Source organism: Parasteatoda tepidariorum, chromosome 9 (assembly GCF_043381705.1).
Source record: "Parasteatoda tepidariorum isolate YZ-2023 chromosome 9, CAS_Ptep_4.0, whole genome shotgun sequence".
Classification (NCBI taxonomy): Eukaryota; Metazoa; Arthropoda; class Arachnida; order Araneae; family Theridiidae; genus Parasteatoda; species Parasteatoda tepidariorum.
This window is the reverse complement of record NC_092212.1, coordinates 85165705-85187337: the sequence shown is the minus strand read 5'-3', so window position 1 is coordinate 85187337 and position 21633 is coordinate 85165705. Positions and strand designations below refer to the sequence as shown.

The following is a 21633-nucleotide window of genomic DNA, read 5'->3' as shown; positions in this document are numbered from 1 at the left end:
CGTGTGATTTACATCTGACACCAACAATTTAATCCATTTAATTTGAACATTTTACTATCAGTTTTTGTGAAACAAATTGTTTTTTTGATAGGTTATGATGTACTAAATATTTAATATAAAAATATGATGATTATAAACCTATGTTATATAAGATAGTTCTTCTAAGAAATTTATGTCAATTTTTTACGTTCGGCACCAGGGAATTGCTAAGTTGTTAAAACCAAACAATTAACTAATCTAAACTAAGAAACTATGTAGTTAGGCGAAATAGTTAAATATTCTAATAAGAAAAAACTAATGAAATTTATAGAATTTTATGTAGTTTTTTTTTGTATAAAATATGCAACAAGAAATTTGACAGTTTTGCTTTTACAAATACTGAATATCTCATAAAATAATAGTGCTTATTCACAGCAAACAACATTAACATTTGACTTTAGATATTGGTTTTAAATAAAATTATATTAATTAATTTTATAAAGAGCACTGTTTGGATAAAATACAGTATAAAATAACTCTGTATTGAAATGTAAATAAATATAAAAATTTATTGGTGTATAATCACCTGAAATTATTTTCATTTGTTTAATGAAAATATATTAAAGAGTACTTATCCAAGGTTTTTTGGGTTACTCTGCATTTGCTATTTGGTACATTTTGTGCTAAAACTACTTGACACTCATTAAAAATAACATTTTAAATAAAATACTTTATAATATTGACGATTTTCTTGTACACCCACCTTCACTTTATGAGATTAAAAAAAAAAAATAAAAAAAAACACGCTGACCTAGAAATTTTAAGATTTTTACTAGAAAACCTGGAAAAATCAGGGAAATTTGAAACCTGATTTGAGTGGCTGCCCTGTTTAACTTTTTATGAGTTTTCAACTTTTTTTTATAACTTCTACCAGTGAATTAAATTTAAGTTTGACATATATCTAAATGCTTTATATTACACATAGATTCAACATAGTTTCTTTCAGTATTTATTACTAGCTTTGCTATAAAGCTTCTCTCTAATATAATGCTCTCTAATATAATGCTTCTCTCTAATATAATAAGTACTCTTTAATATAATGCTTCGTTAGCGTTCCAATTTTACAGGTTTTTATCTGACATAACTGCTTCTGGAGTATATTCATTTGAAACAATCTTTTTCTTAATATCCTTTCAAGAAATAGCTTATAAAATTATTAAGAGAAGAAATGACCCTTAAGAGTTGAAATTTCAACATGAAACTATATCATGATTTGACTGTTCTAATCTTTAACAATCTAAATTGAATTCAACAGGGTTGTCACAGGCGACTAAAATGCGATTTCTGCCTGAGGCGACTATGGCAACTTTTTTTTGCCTGTAATGGTTAAAAAAGCAACTATTTTTGGGGAAAGGAGTCTATTGAGAGACTTTTCTATACTCCTATGTTTTTTTTACTATAAATTGGGTTGATAATCTGTGGCCCGCGGAAGCTTCTAAAGACAATGATTTTTTTGTTCTTAAAAAATAAAATATGTTGAAAATTTTGATTTGCAAATTTGAGTCATTATTTTTTAATGCGCACAAATTTTCAGTTTGTGTAATCACTTTGTACAATATATATATATATATATATATATNGATAGGTTATGATGTACTAAATATTTAATATAGAAATATGATGATTATAAACCTATGTTATATAAGATAGTTCTTCTAAGAAATTTATGTCAATTTTTTACGTTCAGTACCAGGGAATTGCTAAACTGTAAAAACCAAACAATTAACTAATCTAAACTAAGAAACCATGTAGTTAGGCAAAATAGTTAAATATTCTAATTTCTAATATGAAAAAACTAATGAAATTTAAAGAATTTTATGTAGTTTTTTGTATAAAATATGCAACAAGAAATTTGACAGTTTTGCTTTTGCAAATACTGAATATCTCATAAAATAATAGTGCTTATTCAAATAAAAAACAACATTAAGATTTGACTTTAGATATTGGTTTTAAATAAAATTATATTAATTAATTTTATAAAGAGTACTGTTTGGATAAAATACAGTATAAAATAACTCTGTATTGAAATGTAAATAAATATAAAAATTTATTGGTGTATTATCACCTGGAATTATTTTCTTTTGTTTAATGAAAATATATTAAAGAGTACTTATCCAAGGCTTTTTGTGTTACTCTGCATTTGCTATTTGGTACATTTTGTGCTAAAACTACTTGACACTTTAAAACATTTTTTTATCCATTAAAAGCAATGTATTCTACAAGCTAAATATATTATTTTCTCCACATCTATTCAAGATAATTCATTAAAAATAACATTTCAAATAAAATACTTTATAATATTGACGATTTTCTTGTATACCCACCTATACTTTATGAGGTGAAAAAAAAAACACGCTGACCTAGAAATTTTAAGATTTTTACTGGAAAAATCAGGGAAATTTGAAACCTGATTTGAGTGGCTACCCTGTTTAACTTTTTTTTTAATGAGTTTTCAACTTTTTTTATAACTTCTACCAGTGAATTAAACTAAAGTTTGACATATATCTAAATGCTTTATATTACACATAGATTCAACATAGTTTCTTTCACTATTTATTGCTAGCTTTACTATAAAGCTATAGTTCATTAGCGTTCCAATTTTACAGGTTTTTATCTGACATAACTGCTTCTGGAGTATATTCATTTGAAACAATCTTTTTCTTAATATCCTTTCAAGAAATAGCTTATAAAATTATTAAGAGAAGAAATGACCCTTAAGAGATGAAATTTCAACATGAAACTATATCATGATTTGACAGTTCTAATCTTTAACAATCTAAATTGTCGCCTGTGGAAACAGGGTTGCCACAGGCGACTATGGCATCTTTTTTGTGTGCCTGAAATGGTTAAAAAAGCAACTGTTTTCGGGGAAAGGAGTCTATTGAGAGACTTTTCTTTACTCCTATGTTTTTTTAGCATACATTGGGTTGATAATCTGTGGCCCGCAGAAGCTTCTAAAGACAATGATTTTTTTGTTCTTAAAAAATAAAATATGTTGAAATTTTGAATTGAAAATTTTAGTCATTAATTTTTAATGCGCTCAAATTTTCAGTTTGTGTAATCACTTTTTACAATATATATATATATATATATATAACNTACCTAATCTAATATATATATATATATATATATGCTAAATCAATTATTGGTAAAAGGGAACATTTTTTAGAAAGAGTGTTTTTTTTTTCAAAAAAATTTTTTTTTTGAATGATTTCTAGTAAATAAAAGTATTTGATTTCTACGAATATACTCATTTTTTGATATAAAAATTTAGTGCTAGAGCACCAACATTTATATAAAAATTATCATATTTGCCACCAACTTGGCTAAATGGATCATGGTATGTGACAATTAAGTCAGTTAGTTACATTTTAGTCATATTATTGGGAATATTTCTTCTTATTTAGGCAACTATTTTCATGCTTTAGGCTACTAAAAGCAGCTATTTTGAACATTTTTTCTGTGGCAACCCTGGTACAAAAACTTTATGTCAACTCAAATGGCATTTTAATTAGATATTCTAAACGGAGAAACCCCTTACAACCTATCTACATAAGAGTAAGGTATTATTGAATTGCAAAAATAACTCCTTCCCTTTCCTGAAAAACTTTTAAGGAAATCAGGGTTAGAAAATGAAATTTTTTACTAAGAACCTGAAAAAGAGAAACTGCAAACTTGGAAAAATTAAAATAAAGCTCTTTTCTAAAGTAAAGTCTTTTAATTAGCTAGAATTCCTTATTTTCCAATATAAAATTGCCAATAATAAAATAGAAAAACATAAACATACCATTTTCAATATAACTATATAATCTTTCGGAAAATTCAGAGGAATCCACAGCTGTGTGATTTACATGCTTGTGCCAACTTTTATGATTCTTAGTGGTAGCCAAATTTAATGCTTTAATATATTACTTTATATTATTACTTATATATTACTCATACTAATATATTACTTCAAAAATTTTATTTAAAATAATTTTAATACCAAAACATGAAGAATTTAAAAGCATATAAGAACTAAAAATATGTGTGACAAAATTTAAAGCAAAAAAGTCAATAGCTTTTCAATGAAAAATATTCGAATTTGTCCTTCCTCACATATTTACTGTTTGTGAACTAACCAATTCAAGAGCTTCATTTTTGCAGAATAGAAAATGTGTGAAAAACAATCTCGATTAGGTGTAGTTTGTCTACGGTAAGATCTCCCCCTGCCATGAAGCCTGAGTCCGTCTGCTGCTATGGAAACAAGAAAAGCACATTTCAAGGAGGGTAGCTTCTCTCCACTCTAGGGCTTACATAACAGACAGAAGAAAAAAATTCCTCTTTTCTTCTAAACAGCCACCCCACACCTCTTCTTGAAATAGTTATACATCGTTACCATAGTCCAGACGAAACTGTATTTGTTGTATAAAAATGTAATACACTTTTTTCTATAATATCTTGTATTGTAATAAATGTTTAAAGTCTGGTTAAGGTACTTTTTAAAATTTTGTAGATGCGTTTTTTCTTCCACCAAGGTATACTCAACTGATATGAGTGTGGATATTCAGAAAATTTTTATCTGGAGTATTTTTTTAAAATTTTATTTATTTAATTTTTTTTGTAATACACTTAGATGTAAATGGGTTAGGAACAAGTAATGATTTGGAAATTTCAAGGGAAGCTACTAATCGAATAAAATCCCATCACTTTGTACAAATTATTATTTACTTAAGGTTGTTTTTTGAAGACTTCATTGTCATATGCATTCAGTGTATATAACTGTTGTTAATGGATTACATCCACTGTCTTGTCCATCTGCACTTATTGTGATAATTTCTCAAAATGTCCATATGAAGAAAAAGCTTGGAATTAAAAAATTTTAAAGTTTGAAAAACTATTCCAGCTCTACTGCTTGTGGATTCAAAAATTGAGAATTAGTTTTTAGTTTAAATGATTTTTATCAAGCATCAAAAATCTTGTCTCATTGGTGGCTTTTTTTTTAATGTAATAAATGTTAATGTAATAACAAACAAACTTATAAGATGTTTATTTGATTATAGGTTATTGGGTCATAATTGTTCTACTTTTTATCGCCATCGTTGTGATTGCTGTGATACCCTCTTAGTAGACAAGTTAGTTTATCTGTTTTTCACTTTTATGCATTTACTTTTTTGTTTTGTTTATACACTGGTGTAAGAAATTAAGAGAGTTTGCAGACTTGGTCGATTATCTCTAGAACTACAGGACCGATTTTAATTAAATTTGATATGTACACACATTCATACAATACAAGACAAATAGACATTCAACAATTGTAATACACATGCATGATCGAGCGTAACACTTGTTGGAGTCTGTCCTCATGTTCGTAATGTAAGTTTAGATTGCCAAGTACTGAAACATAATTGGAAAGAATGGAAAAGACATCAACCTAAAATTGTTTTGTTTATCCCACTCATGTTTTTTTAAAGAAATATTAAATTAATACATTTACAGTTCATATTATTACCTAATAAGTGTTAAAAGATTGATATCATGTATTTAAATGACAAAATATTTTGGAAGAAAAAAAAACACCCATCTCTCTTTAAATTTATACCTTAAAACTTTAAGAGAAGTAAAATTTTTCTGTAGAATCTATTGGATTATAAGGAAAAACGTTTTTGTTTTTAACTCTTATTTATTGAAATATTTGATATTATTCTAATTTTTTTGGGGGGTTTCTTTCATATTATTGTTATGTGTGACTTGGAATTATTATTTTGTGATTAATGTTGTTGTAGTAAAAATATATTTATCAGCAGTTAATATCTGATACAGTGTATCACATGTAATGTAATGTTGTATCACATTTGATCATTCAGTGTTAATCTTAATTATGCATAATTTAAATTTCTCTTTTGAATTAATCTTCTGATAATTTTTACATAATAAAATTAACTTAAATTATATTATATTTGTTTGATATTAAAGCGTGGATCTGTTTAGAGTACTTAAAAAATGTAGACAATATTGGTTTATTAGAATAGTAGCGTATAATAAGTTGTTGCAGATCCTGCTATGTTTTTTTTTAATTCTTATTATTTTAATCACTTTTGTAATAGCTTTTTTTTAAAAAATTCTATAATACATACATTGAATGTTATTTTGGTCTTAAGTGATTTTTATTTTCACAAATACAAAATTATCCAGAAGCTAATTAAAATTATTTCATGAATTATATTTAGCTAAAAACGAATATTGAACTGAAATATCCACAACTTTCATATTATTTTTTCCAACAATTATGGCTTTTAAAGTTATTGAGATTTTTATAAAATAAAATGTTTTAGTTGCATAGGTAAGTAGTAGAAAACAATTGCAGCATAACGAATTTTTTACAAAAAGTTTAACTATTCTTTGAAAAGTTGTTCAACTAATTAAACTTCTTTTTGCAGCAAAGTTTTATTGTGCTTATTTATTAAATATTGAAAACTTATTTAGAAATCGGTGGTAAAAATAGAAAATCATCTCTAGAAAAATAAATAATTTACATTCATAATAGTACAGTTTTCAATTTAATTTAAAATTTGCATTATCATTCAATACTTTGCATAAAAATAAATTGTCATATTTTGAAAAATAATTTTTCTACTTATGCATTACATTTGGATGGTTTGTTCAGTGTCTAAAATAATGTCAAAACTTACCTAAATTATTTTGAAAAGCTTAAATTGTATGAAGCAGTGCGACATGAATGTATAAATTACATATTAAAAAAGATCTCAAACTTTTTTTTTTATACAAACTGTATTCTTGTTTTAAACATTTCTCTGATAATCAGTTTTTTTTTTACATTTCATTTTATCAGAAAAATTTATCAGAAACAATTTTTGTTAATTAATTTTTTAAGTGAAACTTAACTAGCAAGTAACCATTTTTAAATACACTTCATAGCTTATTATGAAGATTGTATCAATGCTAAGAACAAATTTATGTGTATTATAAATAGTTTAGTATACTAATTTTATTGTAATATTATATGTGCTGTACGAAAATAATATTCTAAAAAAGTAAAAGTTATTTTCTACCTAAAGCCAGATGGCATTGGAACTGTGACTGTTGAAGAGAAAGATTTTTTTGCCGATATTAAGGAACAATTAAAAATACTGCTCGAAAACCAAATTACTCATTTTAGGTAAATATATTATTCTTTTCTTTATAATTTAATCTAACTTAGCTTGTTGTTTAAAATCCACTTGCAAATTTGTTTTTTGGTTATCTTCTTAGACTTTGTCTAATATACCCCAGTTCACTTTTTTTTTCTCGCTCTAGACTTAGTTAATAGCTAACTTATATCAGTTTACCTGAAACAAATAATGTTGCTTTCAGTATGGCCAAATTTTGAAGCACTACTTATAACTAAACTTTATTATTTTGCTTACTTAGTTATTTAAATCATCAATTAATATTTTATTCAATGATTTGCTGTTTTTAAGTGCTTTTCTCAATTAACATTTAAAGGATTGCTCCTAAATTATTTATGCTATTTAAGCAATTGAGGAAGTAAATCTTTTTTTTTGTTATTATATTTTACTGTGAACAATATAGTTGCTCCAATCAGTGTAAAAACCAGGGTTCGTGATTTTATTTAAATCAGATTTTTTGGATTTAAATCAGATTTTTTTGATTTTTATTCAAATATATTATAAGAACTTTTAACTTATGATTAAAAAAACTTTATAAATGTTTAATCAAAATCAAATTAATATTAAAACTATATTATAAAAATATTTTACTAGCTCTAACTTACTAAAATAATTTTTCATTATTATACATAGCTTTGAATGCATAGCAACCATTTTGAAACAAATGCATGATTGAATAGAGAATGAAATAGAGATTTTGAAGAATACTTCAGGGGTCTGTCTAGGTTTTTCTGAGAGATTTGTGAAAATTTAGACATAATTTGTGAAAATTAAAAATTATATTAAAAAATCAGCACAAAAGTATGGTAAAAATATGGATTTATCGTTTCTTACGAAACACAGAAATAAAATTTTAAGAAACAGTATTTTCTGAAACTACCATTTTTCCTAAAGTTAAATTTGTGAAGGTACCGCTAAACGGTAGTAAATTTGGCTTGGACAGACCCCTGTTCTTTAACTATTAAAACAAAGTTTCAATTAGCAAACCATAATTTTAATTTAAAATTGTGATTTTTTTTAATCTTGATTTTTAATACAGCAAAATAAATGTAACTGATTGTGTTTACAAATGTAGTCATTTATCAAAAAATAAATAAATATTTAATCTATGTATTTTTATATAAAAATATATTTTATTTTAATCCTATGTCAAAATAGATAAGTTAAGATAAAAAATAAAAAAATTAAAAATCTGTATTCATTCGAATTTTTTTCGCAAAATTTCTTTATCGAAAATCTGATAATGTCAAAGGTACTGTAAACTTACTATGAGAAAAAAATACCAGTTAATAACTCTACTGCTTCAAATTGACTTTGAAAGGGAGGAATGACACTATATCAGGAAAAAAATATCTGAATTCATTAGCCTATTTTTTTCTTCTATTTTTGGCGTATTAGAGTTGGAATGAATCTTAAATAAATCATAAACTTATATAATGGAAAAATCATAAGAATTAAGTAGAATATCATTAAAATTATAGAAACTAATACAATGTGGGAAAATGAAAATTATGACAACTTAGCACAACAAATAAGTTTCAAAATCTTACTGGATATATACTTTATTTCTTTGATTGATTATCAGAGCATGATTTATAGATAACACTGAAATATTTTTCATTGAATTATAAATGAGTAATTGAAATTTCAATGGCCATATTGCCAAACATAAATATTACTCATCTACCAACATAATGAATAAATCTAAACTGAAACTAAAAAAAGGAAAGAAATAACAAAAACAAAATATTTCTTGATTAACAGTACCACTGGCGCCATCTGTTATTGAAATTATAAAAAGAGTCAAAACAAGAGTAATTTCTTATTAACAAAACCTCAAGCTTTAGAAATATACATTTCCCACCAATAAAATATAATGTAAATTTTAATTCCATGCTTTTTCAATCAAAAGGTAGAATTTTAATTAACATTATTTGCATTTTTTTTTTAAAAAAATTCATGTTTATTAATTACTTACAATTATGCAAGTCTATATTAAGATAGCATTAAATGTGTACTTTATTTTGTACTTTCAATCTCAAGAATCGAAAGATTTTTAAAAATTTAATTTCAAATGTGTCGGAATTTAACACACACCAAGAAGGAAAGTAATTTCGTTAACTAAAATTAATTAATGCAGCAATTTATTTAAAATAAATTTTAAAACTAAAAATGAAAATAATAAAAATATCAATAATTTAAAACACTGTTATTTAACTTTTAAAATCAATATACATAAAAAAAATCAGTTGACTTAAATCAATGATTTTTTTAAAAAAATCATTTGATTTAAATTGTGATTTAAATCAAGCTGATTTAAATCAACAAACCCTGGTAAAAACCAACCATAAATGTAAAATTAATCCTCTACTGTATGATAGATATTGTGTTGAATAACTATGTAAGGCTATAGATTTTGAAAAGAAATTTTTTTCTACATTTAGCTCTCCCTAACTATTTGTGAAACTAAACCTACCTTGTTATATTTTACCTTCTTTGATATATAAGACAGGCTTGTTGATCTTCTAATAGAGTGCTTTGCGAAAAATATAATATTTTCATATTTTGCCTTGCTGATTTATTTTCTGAAGCTGATAAAGAAAAAATTTCTTAATAATATAGCATCTTCCAATGTTTTTACAGAGTTTCAATTATGTTGTAAATATAGCTATGTATCATTCATTTGTCTTTTCAATCAAAATGCATTTTGCTATACAGTATGGGACCCCTAATCCGGAAACCCGTAATCCGGCAGGACCCGAAATTCGTTTAATCCTACCTAAAAAAAAATTTAAACTTTTTTTTAAAGAAATTTTTATTGATACGAGACAAAAAATCAGTCATATTCTCTTTTTATTTGGAATTTTTTTATTTATAGTAAGTAACTATATTTTATCGTTTAAAAATTTGAAAAAAGCATAAAAAAATAAATAAATCTGTGTCAAAAAACACATCTGTTCCTAAAGCTGTTTAAAATAAAGTGAAATTGAAAAGTAAAAACATCTGCTTTTCCAATGAACAAAATAAAGAAATGCTAGTTGGGAGAAACTGATCAATCAATCTTGACAGCTGTGCAAGTGCTTTACTGGTTTGGTAATACAATAAATTTAAAATAGAAATTTAAAAAAAAGAAGAAGAAAAAAAGGAAGGGGGATATTACAATCTTAAATTATTTTGCTCATAATAAGACATATATTGTTGAATACTGTAATAATAGGAAAAAAAATACATGATGCTATATCAAAAATAACAAAGGTAACATAAGAAATTCATTTGGATTGCTACAAGACTGGTATAAGAAATCAAATGCTTCCTTTAAAGTGAAAAATAGAGATCTTAATCGTAAATGTTCATCACAAATTGAAATAAAGCACGCTTAAAAGAAGAATATATTTGGATGTTTTGCAACTGAAGTGGTAATTTATTATATAATTTAGGTGCTAAGTAAAAAAACTGTTTTCGTGAAATTTCTTTTGTAAAGTGGGGAATCTCATATATTTCAGTTGGTCTCCTTTCAGACACATTAGTTTTTAATTTGCACATTAATTTATTGTTGTGTAAATAAAGTAACATACAAAAAAATACATTATTGCGAAATGGTAATAGGTTGTTTCTTGTATATATATTGGTAGTAGTTATACTTGAATTATTTATATTTAGAGGATTAATAATCTTGAAGCATTTATTCTGAACTGAGATTAAAGGAAGTAAATTAGTTTTATATTCACCGCCATATATTATTGCACCATAATTAATTAAAGAATAAGACCAGGAGTAATAGAGTGCTTTCACAAAATTAAAATGAATTTTATTCTTAACATGATAAAATTTAACTATAACAAAACACAATTTTTTAACTAAATTGTTAATATGTGTTGTGTTTATGTTGTGTTGTGCTTATGTAACTGCATGTAATTATCATTTAAAGTATAACATGTGCATAAGCATTTTTTTCTAATAATAGTTTGACACATTTTTTTCTTAGGCAGTTCCAGTTCTAATCTTTTTCTAACATTACAGCTAAAATGAGTCAGTTAGTTGCTTTTTATATTTGTAACAGTTCAACCTGTTAAAGGAGTTTTTCATGGTAAAGGAACAGCTTTTAATTGAGTAGACAGAAGTTATAATATCTTACCCATATTGTGTTAATAAAATTTCAAATTCATATTACGGACTTAAACATTCATGAAGGAAATATGTACTTAAGTGTCTCTTCTAAAAAAATATAAAGTAGAATTTATTGTTTCTTCTTTTTCTAAGTGATATATTGTGGAAAACTGTCCAAGTTTCTAGTATCTTTCTAAACCTTTTATAACATCAAATAAACTAAGAATTTCTGTAACATTTTCAGGGTATTCGCACACCTGGAAAGTCATGAATTTCAGTATTGAACAAAATTTGTCATGAAATGTCATGATTTTAACTATTTTTTAAAGAAAATCATGGAAAGTCATAGATTTAGGTCGCTGAGAAATCTAATTTTTAAAATGGAATTTGAGAATACCCCCTCCCCATTTCTTGGTGTTCAGAATATCTGAATTTGTAATAAAATTCCCACTCACAGTTATATTTTATTAAAATATAAAATGTTTTTATCATGTTCTTTAAAAGCTATGGTGTTCTTTCAAAAAATGAAAGAAAAAACATCATTTCTAGAGTGAATTATCTTTTAAACTTCTGGGATTTCAGAATTTTTGTTATTATATATTTTATTTTTTTATTTTATTAATTTAAAATTCTAGCTGAAGCAAGCCAGTCATTGGCGAATTTTTTTAAAATTCCGAAATGAGAACAGAAAAATCGGGAGTAATTCTTTCTTTTCGGATGTATCTTTAGTATCTTCAAAGTATCTTTAAAATATAATTGTGCAGAAAAATTTTTTTTGCTTTTGTATTTTTTTCAGCTATTTTATTGCTTTAATTCTTTCTTTATTCTGTTTTTTTTTTTTTTTTTTAAATTTAAAATCTTTAAATATGATGATGCAGAGTATTACAGTTTTGGTTATACCTATCATTTCAATTTATGTTATTATAACGCTTTTTTAAATTTTTTGTTGTGTTTTTGTCGAAGAAAATAGTAACTTCATTAAGTCATGAAAAATTCTAGGAACTAGTCATGGAAAGTCATGAATTTGAAAATCTAAAATGTAGCAGATACCCTGCATTTCCTTTCTACTTATTTCTTTATGCTCTGCTCATACAATATCCCTGCTTACTTGACAAACTATTCTGATGGCTCTCTACACTTTTCATATCACATGTTTTTCTGAATTGATTGTAAAGATCAATGAAAAAAGTGACCACACATTTAAGACCACCTAAAACTTTTTTTCCCAGTATCGAGAGAGTTTTGCCACGCTGTATTTCATTTCTAAAAACTTGTCTCTTTTCTTTGATCAATTTTCCGTGCTTTGAGAAGAAAATTTGCAGCAGTTAAAAACAAAACTTTTTAAAAGTGTTAATTTAGTATTGTTGAAATAGAGGTCTAAATGGTAATTTAAAGCTTTTTAAAAAGGTTAACAGGTTTGAATTTCGGTGTATATATATAGGGCTCAAAATAAGTGGTGATTTAAATATGACTTGGACCATTATAAAATAGTAAAAACNATTTAAATCAGATTTTTTGGATTTAAATCAGATTTTTTTGATTTTTATTCAAATATATTATAAGAACTTTTAACTTATGATTAAAAAAACTTTATAAATGTTTAATCAAAATCAAATTAATATTAAAACTATATTATAAAAATATTTTACTAGCTCTAACTTACTAAAATAATTTTTCATTATAGTACATAGCTTTGAATGCATAGCAACCATTTTGAAACAAATGCATGATTGAATAGAGAATGAAATAGAGATTTTAAAGAATACTTCAGGGGTCTGTCTAGGTTTTTCTGAGAGGTTTGTGAAAATTTAGACATAATTTGTGAAAATTAAAAATTATATTAAAAAATCAGCACAAAAGTATGGTAAAAATATGGATTTATCGTTTCTTACGAGACAGAGAAATAAAATTTTAAGGAACAGTATTTTGTGAAACTACCATTTTTCCTAAAGTTAAATTTGTGAAGGTACCGCTAAACGGTAGTAAATTTGGCTTGGACAGACCCCTGTTCTTAAACTATTAAAACAAAGTTTCAATTAACAAACCATAATTTTAATTTAAAATAGTGATTTTTTTTAAATCTTGATTTTTAATGTAACAAAATAAATGTAACAGATTGTGTTTACAAATGTAGTCATTCATCAAAAAATAAATAAATATTTAATCTATGTATTTTTATATAAAAATATATTTTATTTTAATCCTATATCAAAATAGATAAGTTAAGATTAAAAAAACAAAAATTTAAAAATATATGTACTCATTAGAATTTTTTTTCACAAAATTTCTTTATAGAAAATCTGATAATGTCAAAGGTACTGTAAACTTATTATAAGAAAAAAATACCAGTTAATAACTCTACTGCTTCAAATTGACTTTGAAAGCAAAGAATGACACAATATCAGGAAAAAAATATCTGAATTCATCAGCCTATTTTTTCTTTCTTCTATTTTTGGCATATTAGGGTAATTTCTTATTAATAAAACCTCAAGCTTTAGAAATATACATTTTCCACCAATAAAATATAATGTAAATTTTAATTCCATGCTTTTTCAATCAAAAGGTAGAATTTTAATTAACATTATTTGAATTTTTTTTTTGTTGAAAAAAATTCATGTTTATTAATTACTTTTTACAGTTATGCAAGTCTATATTAATATAGCATTAAATGTGTACTTCATTTTGTACTTTCAATCTCAAGAATCAAAAGATTTTTTAAAATTTAATTTCATATGTGTCGGGATTTAACACACACCAAGAAAGAAAGTAATTTCGTTAACTAAAATTAATTAATGCAGCAATTTATTTAAAATAAATTTTAAAACTAAAAATGAAAATAATAAAAATATCAATAATTTAAAACACTGTTATTTAACATTTAAAATCAATATACATACAAAAAAAATCAGTTGATTTAAATCAATGATTTTTTTAAAAAATTCATTTGATTTAAATTGTGATTTAAATCAACAAACCCTGGTAAAAACCAACCATAAATTTTTAATATATTTTTGATGGTAGATTGCTCCGTATTATATAATTTCTTTCACTAATTTTTTGTGAAAAAAGGAGATAAAATAAATGCTGAAAACCAACACTAAATTGTGTGTAGTTCATTGTGATGATATTAAGTAATTATAATTCTATATGTTACTGGCAAAGTTATAAATCTGTTAATGTTTGAAGTTCTATAGAATACCTAGGCCTTTTATATAATGTCTAAAACTAAATATACGGTATCTAGGCGCCTGGAAAGTCATGAAATGTCATGGTTTTAACTATTTAAAAAAAATCATGGAAAGTCATGGATTTAGGTCACTGAAAAATCTAATTTTTAAAATTGAATTTACTCACCCTCTCCGTCATTATCATGATGTTCAAAATATCTGAATTTGTTACAAAATCCCCACTTGCAATAATATTTTTCTAAAACATAAAATGTTTTTACCGTGCTCTTTAAAAATTATGGCGTTCTTTCAAAAAAGGATAGAAGAGCATTTCTAGAGCGAATTATCTTAAAAACTTCTGTGATTTCAGAATTTGTATTATTTTTTATTTTTTTATTTTATCAGTTTAAAATTCTAGCTGAAGCAAACCAGTCATTGGCAATTTTTTTTTAGTTCAGAAATGAGAACAGAAAAATCAGGAGTATTTATTTCCCTTCCGATGAGCAAGAAAAGTATCTTTAGAATATAATTCTGCAGTAAAAAAGAAAGAAAAATATTTGCTTTTGTATTTTTTTCAGCTGTTTTATTGCTTCAACTCTTTCTTTACTCTGTTTTTTAAATTTGAAATCCATAAATATGAAGATGCAAAGTGCAACAGTTTTGGTTATACCTATCATTTCAATTAATGTTATTATAATGCCTTTTTAAAATTATTGTGTTTTTTCGGAGAAAATAGTAACTTTGTCAAATCATAAAAAATTCTTGGGCTGAGTCATGGATTTTAATTCTGAAATGTATCAGATACCATGCAAATGACAATGTATGAAACGATTCATATTTCACACATTTCTAGTGCATACAGCAGAATACCAATTGAGAAACCGGAAAAGTATGAAATAAATTTCCAATTTGATAAAAGCTTTCTGTTCTTGAGCTGGAGATCTAATTCTCATCTACCCTTGACTACAGTGGCATTCTCATTGTGTCAATTGACAAACCTGTGACGACCACTTAAAAAATTATTTACGTTTGAACCTTACTTTTTTAATAAATGAACGTTAAAAGTAGCTGCACAGAAATTCTTAAAAGTACTGTTTTTTTATCGCCTATTCACTACTTCTTTTAAAAAGTAGCATACTTTATTTCAATCTGCAAAAAGTGTAGCAATTACTGCAATTTCCTGACTTCTTCAGACCACTGTATATACTTCACATTAAATTATTCAAAAAAGTTAAACCTCTGTTGATAATAGATTCATTGTTTATTTGTACAAATTAAATCCCATTCTAGGTTTTAATGAAAGACGTCTTGACTCCAAAAGAAGTCAGAGCAGTTTTTAAAAAATGTTTAGAAAATACAGCATTCTTAAAGTGCACTAGAGTATCAGAAGAAGCCAAAATTGAAGGTAAATTATTTGCAAATTTGGGTAGTATTAACTTTTTAAGTATCTACAAAATATTTTTTTTAAGTGTTTTAAATTTAAATTATATTGTCTATTTTATATTTCTTTTTTTAAAATAGGTTTACTAAATATAAATATTATAACTTCTATTCTTTCTTCAAAAATGTCCTTTTTTCTTGTTATAACAAAATTAGGATATAATTGTGAAGAATAAAAATGTTTCTATTCTAGTTAAAGCAAAACTAAATTTGCAGAATTAAATTAGAAATTTATCGAAACCAATATAGAAGGAAAGAATAAAGAAGTGTGACAACATGCCTTAAAACGTGAGGAAGCATTCCTTTCGGCCTATCTCTCTTTCTCAAAATAGAATTGTCATTGCTTGGTTTTTTTGTGCATTTGAAACCAAGCAGTTTATGTCAAGTCCTGCACTATGAGGATTTGAAGACTGCCAATTTGCTAAAAAAACTATAGAATAAATAAAATAAAAAGTATAAAATAAAATGTTTGAAAAGTATGGGATTCATTCAAGAATTTTAAGTTCATCAGTTATTTTCGATTAAGTTTTATTTATATTTTGTCTCTGAAAACATTTTATATATTCATTATTATAAGTAAAAATTATTACTTATAATATTAATATAATCTTATAGTATTTTTTTTATTTTACTTTTCAATGATAATTATTACTTAGAACAACTTGCTTAATTATTAAACTGTGTGTGTTCTGAATGTATATCTTCTTTATAATTTGTGTTAGTGCAATTATTTCTTTATTCTTTTCTTTTGTACCTTTTCTCTTTGTGCTGCAATTGACTTTGTGTAGGAACTGAAGCTGCGAAACAACAACCTCCTAAAGAACACGGTAAACTTTAGAGCTTTAAATTTGCATTTTTCCTGTTATTCCTTTTTTTTTCAAACAAACTAATATAACTTAATTGGGAACAAAAACAAACACATAAATACAAAGAATATATATTCGTCGTCAAGAGGAAAATCCTGTCCAGACGACAAAGAAAAGTAATGCAATAAATTTAAAATAGAAATTATGAAAAAAGAAGGAAAAAAAAAAGGAAGGCGGATATTACAATCATAAATAATTTTGCTCGTCATAAGACATATATTGTTGAACACTGTAATAATAGAAAAAAATAATACATGAAACTATATAAAAAATAACAAAGGTAACATAAGAAATTCATTTGGATTGGTTCAAGACTGATATAAAAAATCTAATGCTTCCTTTAAAGTGAAAAATAGAGATCTAAATCGTCAATGTTCATCACAAATTGAAATAAAGCATGCTTGAAAGAAGAATATATTTGGATGTTCTGCAACTGTAATGGTAATTTTTTTATATAATTTAGGTGCTAAGTAAAAAAACTGTATTCGTGAAATTTCTCTTGTAAAGTAGGATCATATATTTCAGTTGGTCTCCTTTCAGACACATTAGTTTTTAATTTGCACATTAATTTATTGTTGTGTAAATAAAGTAAAATACGAAAAAATACATTATTGCGAAATGGTAATAATTTCTTGTATATATATTGGTAGTAGTTATACTTGAATTATTTATATTAAGAGAATTAATAATCTTCAAGCATTTATTCTGAACTGAGATTAAAGGAAGTAAATTACTTTTATATTCACCGCCATATATTATTGCACCATATTTAATTAAAGAATAAAACCAGGAGTAATAGAGTGCTTTCACAAAATTCAAATGAATTTTATTCTTAAGATGATAAAATTTAACTAAAACAAAACACAATTTTTTAACTAAATAGTTAATATGTGTTGTGTTTATGTAACTGCATGTAATTGTCATTTAAAATATAGCATGTGCGTAGGCATTTTTTTCTAATAATAGTTTGACACATTTTTTTTCTTAGGCAGTTTCAGTTCTAATCTTTTTTTAACATTACAGCTAAAATGAGTCAGTTAGTTGCTTTTTATATTTGTAACAGTTCAACCTGTTAAAAGAGTTTTTCATAGTAAAGGGACAGCTTTTAATTGAGTAGACAGAAGTTATAATATCTTAACCATATTGTGTTAATAAAATTTAATGTTCATATTACGGACTTAAACATTCATGAAGGAAATGTGTACTTAAGTGTCTCTTCTAAAAAAAAATAAAGTAGAATTTATTGTTTCTTCTTTTTCTAAGTGATTTATTGTGGAAAACTGTATTTTTAGTATCTTTTTAAACCTTTTATAACATCAAATAAACTAAGAATTTCTGTAACATTTTCAGGAAATCCGCGCACCTGGAAAGATATGAATTTCGGCATTGAACAAAATTTGTCATGAAATGTCATGATTTTAACTATTTTTTTAAAAAAATCATGGATTTAGGTCGCTGAGAAATATAATTTTTAAAATTGAATTTGAAAATACCCCCTCCCCATTTCATGGTGTTCAGAATATCTGAATTTGTAATAAAATTCCCACTCACAGTCATATTTTATTAAAATATAAAATGTTTTTATCATGTTCTTTAAAAGTTATGGTGTTCTTTCAAAAAATGAAAGAAAAAACATCATTTCTAGAGTGAATTATCTTTTATACTTCTGGGATTTCAGAATTTATGTTATTTATTTTATTTTTTTATTTTATTAATTTAAAATTCTAGCTGAAGCAAGCCAGTCTATAACCAAGCCAATTTTTTTTTAATTCCGAAATGAGAACAGAAATATCAGGAGTAATTCTTTCCTTTCGGATGTATCTTCAAAATATAATTCTGCAGAAAATTTTTTTTTGCTTTTGTATTTTTTTCAGATATTTTATTGCTTTAACTCTTTCTTTACTCTACTTTTTTTTTAATTTAAAATCTTTAAATATGATGATGCAGAGTATAACAGTTTTGGTTATACCTATCATTTCAATTTATGTTATAATGCTTTTTTAAATTTCTTGTTGTGTTTTTGTTGAAGAAAATAGTAACTTCGTTAGGTCATGAAAAATTCTAGGAATTAGTCATGGAAAGTCATGAATTTGAAAATCTAAAATGCAGCAGATACCCTGCATTTCCTTTCTACTTATTTCTTCATGCTCTGCTCATACAATATCCTCGCTTACTTAATAAACTATTCTGATGGCTCTCTACATGTTTCATAACACATGTTTTTCTGAATTGATTGTAAAGATCAATGAAAAAAGTGACCACACATTTAATTCCACCTAAAACTTTTTTCCCCAATATCGAGAGAGTTTTGCCATGCTCTATTTCATTTCTAAAAACTTGTCTCTTTTCTTTGATTAATTTTCCATGCTTTGAGAAGAGAATTTGCAACAGTTAAAAACAAAACTTTTTAAAAGTGTTAATTTAGTATTGTGGAGATAGAGGTCTAAATGGTAATTTGAAGCTTTTTAAAAAGGAACTTCTTTAACAGGTTTGAATTTGGGTGTATATATATAGGGCTCAAAATGAGTGGTGACTTGAGTATGACTTGGACCATTATAAAATAAATAGTCAGTGTTTTTAAACTAGTAATCAATGTTAAGGGAAGTTTCGCTGTTATTTCAGTTTGCTTATCCTCATAGATCTGACATTAGTCAGATCAACTCCAAAAAGTAATTTAAAGCCAGAAAGTCGATGACAAGAAGCGGATTGGAAATTAAATCCGCCCTGGACAGTCCGAGACACTCAAGTATATGTTTCGGTGATGCTGGTTGGATACAGCACTTTTTACAAGTCGGGTAAATTTTTTAGCCACATTTTAATGTTAGACATTTTAAGTGACCAGTTGAGAATCTGGCCAAGGCAGTCTGGGTGCTTCGATCGCTTACTCATTGATTATTTCAGTTCTTTTTGTTATTGGTCCTTTGGACCAGTGACTAAATCTTCTTAATTTCTACTTCTATATACATTTATACATTAATGTTCTAATATTAACATGAATTTGTTGTTCACTTTTTTTATTCAATCAAGAAAATATTTTCTATACATATTTTTGTGATTAATCAAGGACATCAATATTTTCACTAAATGTCACAGATTTTGTAATTTTGCAAATAATATGCTTTTTAACTTCTTTTTTCTTTTTCTCATTTCTTCAGATAAACATAGATTTCATGAATACAAGTAAATTTAATTTTTACCTTTCTTTTTCTAAAAATTTTTTCTTCTTTGTCAGACATAATTACAATACTGAATCATCACTTATTTTGAGTTTGTTATGTCATTTACCTTTGGTACAGTAAAGACAATTTAGGTTCCCTTTTGGGCAAACTCTACAATCAATTAATTGTTTTTTTTTTCTGCATTTTAAAAATTTTTTGAATGATTTTTTAAAATTTGAAATATTGCTGTATTTTTTTTATAAAAACCAACTAACTGCTGACAGCTCCTTTACTTTCGTGCACGGAATGCAGTTTTTCTTATATGTTACTTAATGGAAATAATCTGCCAATCAGTTAAAGGATTAGTAGTATAGTTTAAGAATGAAATCATATTTAACATCTCGTTTAATATGAAGCTGCTTAGTGTCATTTACGTATGTATGATTCAGTAGCTTATTCTAGCAAGAAGAAATTATAGTTTTTCATTATATGTAGGATATCCGCGTACCTGGAAAGTCATAAAAAATCATGGAAAGTCATTAATTTTGGTATTGAACAAAATTTGTCATGATTTTAATAATTTTTAAAAAAAAATTCATGGCATGTCATGGATTTAGGTCATCAAAAATTCTAGTTTTTAAAATGGAGTTTACATCCTCCCCCAATTTCATGGTGTTCTGCATATCTGTATATGTAACAAAATCCCCACTCAGTCATATTTTACTAAATTATAAAATGTTTTTATCCTGTTCTTTAAAAGTTATGGTGTTCTTTCAAAAAATGAAAGAAAAAACATCATTTCTAGAGTGATTATCTTATAAACTTCTGTGGTTTCAGAATTTTTATTGTTATTTTTTTAATTTTATCAATTTAAAGTTCTAGCTAAAGCAAGCCAGTCACAGGCAAAAAAAAATTTATTCCCAGATGAGAACAAAAAAAAATCTGGAATATTTCTTTTCTTTCTGATGAACAAGAAAAGTATCTTTAGAATATAATTCTGCAGAAAAAAAGAAATTAAAATTATTTGCTTTTATATTCCTTATAGCTATTTTATTGCTTTAACTATTTCTTTACTCTGTTTTTTAAATTTAAAATCTATAAAGTGCAACAGTTTTGGTTATACCTATCATTTCAATTAATGTTATTATACTGCTTTTTTAAATTTATTGTTGTGCTTTTGTTGGAGAAAACATTAACTTCGTTAAGTCATGAATTGGAAAATCTAAAATGTAGCAGATACCCTGTATGTAATTGTTATGATTGTATTTATTAATATATTTTGTTATTATATCATAGAATCAGTGATGGGTCACCTGGAAAGAAAAATGGAGATACATTTAGCTGAATTATGTGTTGATCTTGCAACAGAACAATGAGAACTATGCTGTGGTTAGTGAAATAACACCAAATGGCAAGAATATTTTATTAACTTTTTATTTTTCTCCCTTTTTTGGGTTTTGTAGAATGGTGTAATGCAGTGTTTCCCAAACTTATGAGTTTTGTGTACCCTTTCTAAATTTTTCGTAACACTGCGTACCCCTAATAAAAAAATTGATGTATTTTTTACTTTAAAAAATGCACGAAAGTTCAAAATCACAACTGGCTGTTGACAGCACTAATTATTAACTGTTAACTCTGCAAAAAATAGCCAATAGAAAAATACTTAATCGTAAATTTTCATGGCTAG

The 21633-nt window shown here is 25.5% G+C and overlaps 1 protein-coding gene across 24 annotated transcripts in view; it reads left to right on the top strand.

The window, feature by feature from the left end:
- LOC107446870 (syntaxin-8) overlaps positions 1-21633 on the top strand; it is a 62859-nt gene that overhangs the window by 23734 nt on the left and 17492 nt on the right. For 12 of the 24 annotated variants that reach the window (XM_071184871.1, XM_071184876.1, XM_071184864.1 and 9 more), the window contains 2 exons: positions 5082-5154; positions 7098-7198. In XM_071184871.1, the coding sequence (XP_071040972.1) occupies positions 5082-5146 (65 nt within the window). In that variant the 3' untranslated portion in view covers positions 5147-5154; positions 7098-7198. Of the gene's footprint in view, positions 1-4185; positions 4455-5081; positions 5155-7097; positions 7199-15772; positions 15888-16710; positions 16750-21242; positions 21336-21633 lie in introns of those variants that run through there. The other 12 variants (XM_071184873.1, XM_071184875.1, XM_071184866.1 and 9 more) reach the window with 10 other exon arrangements.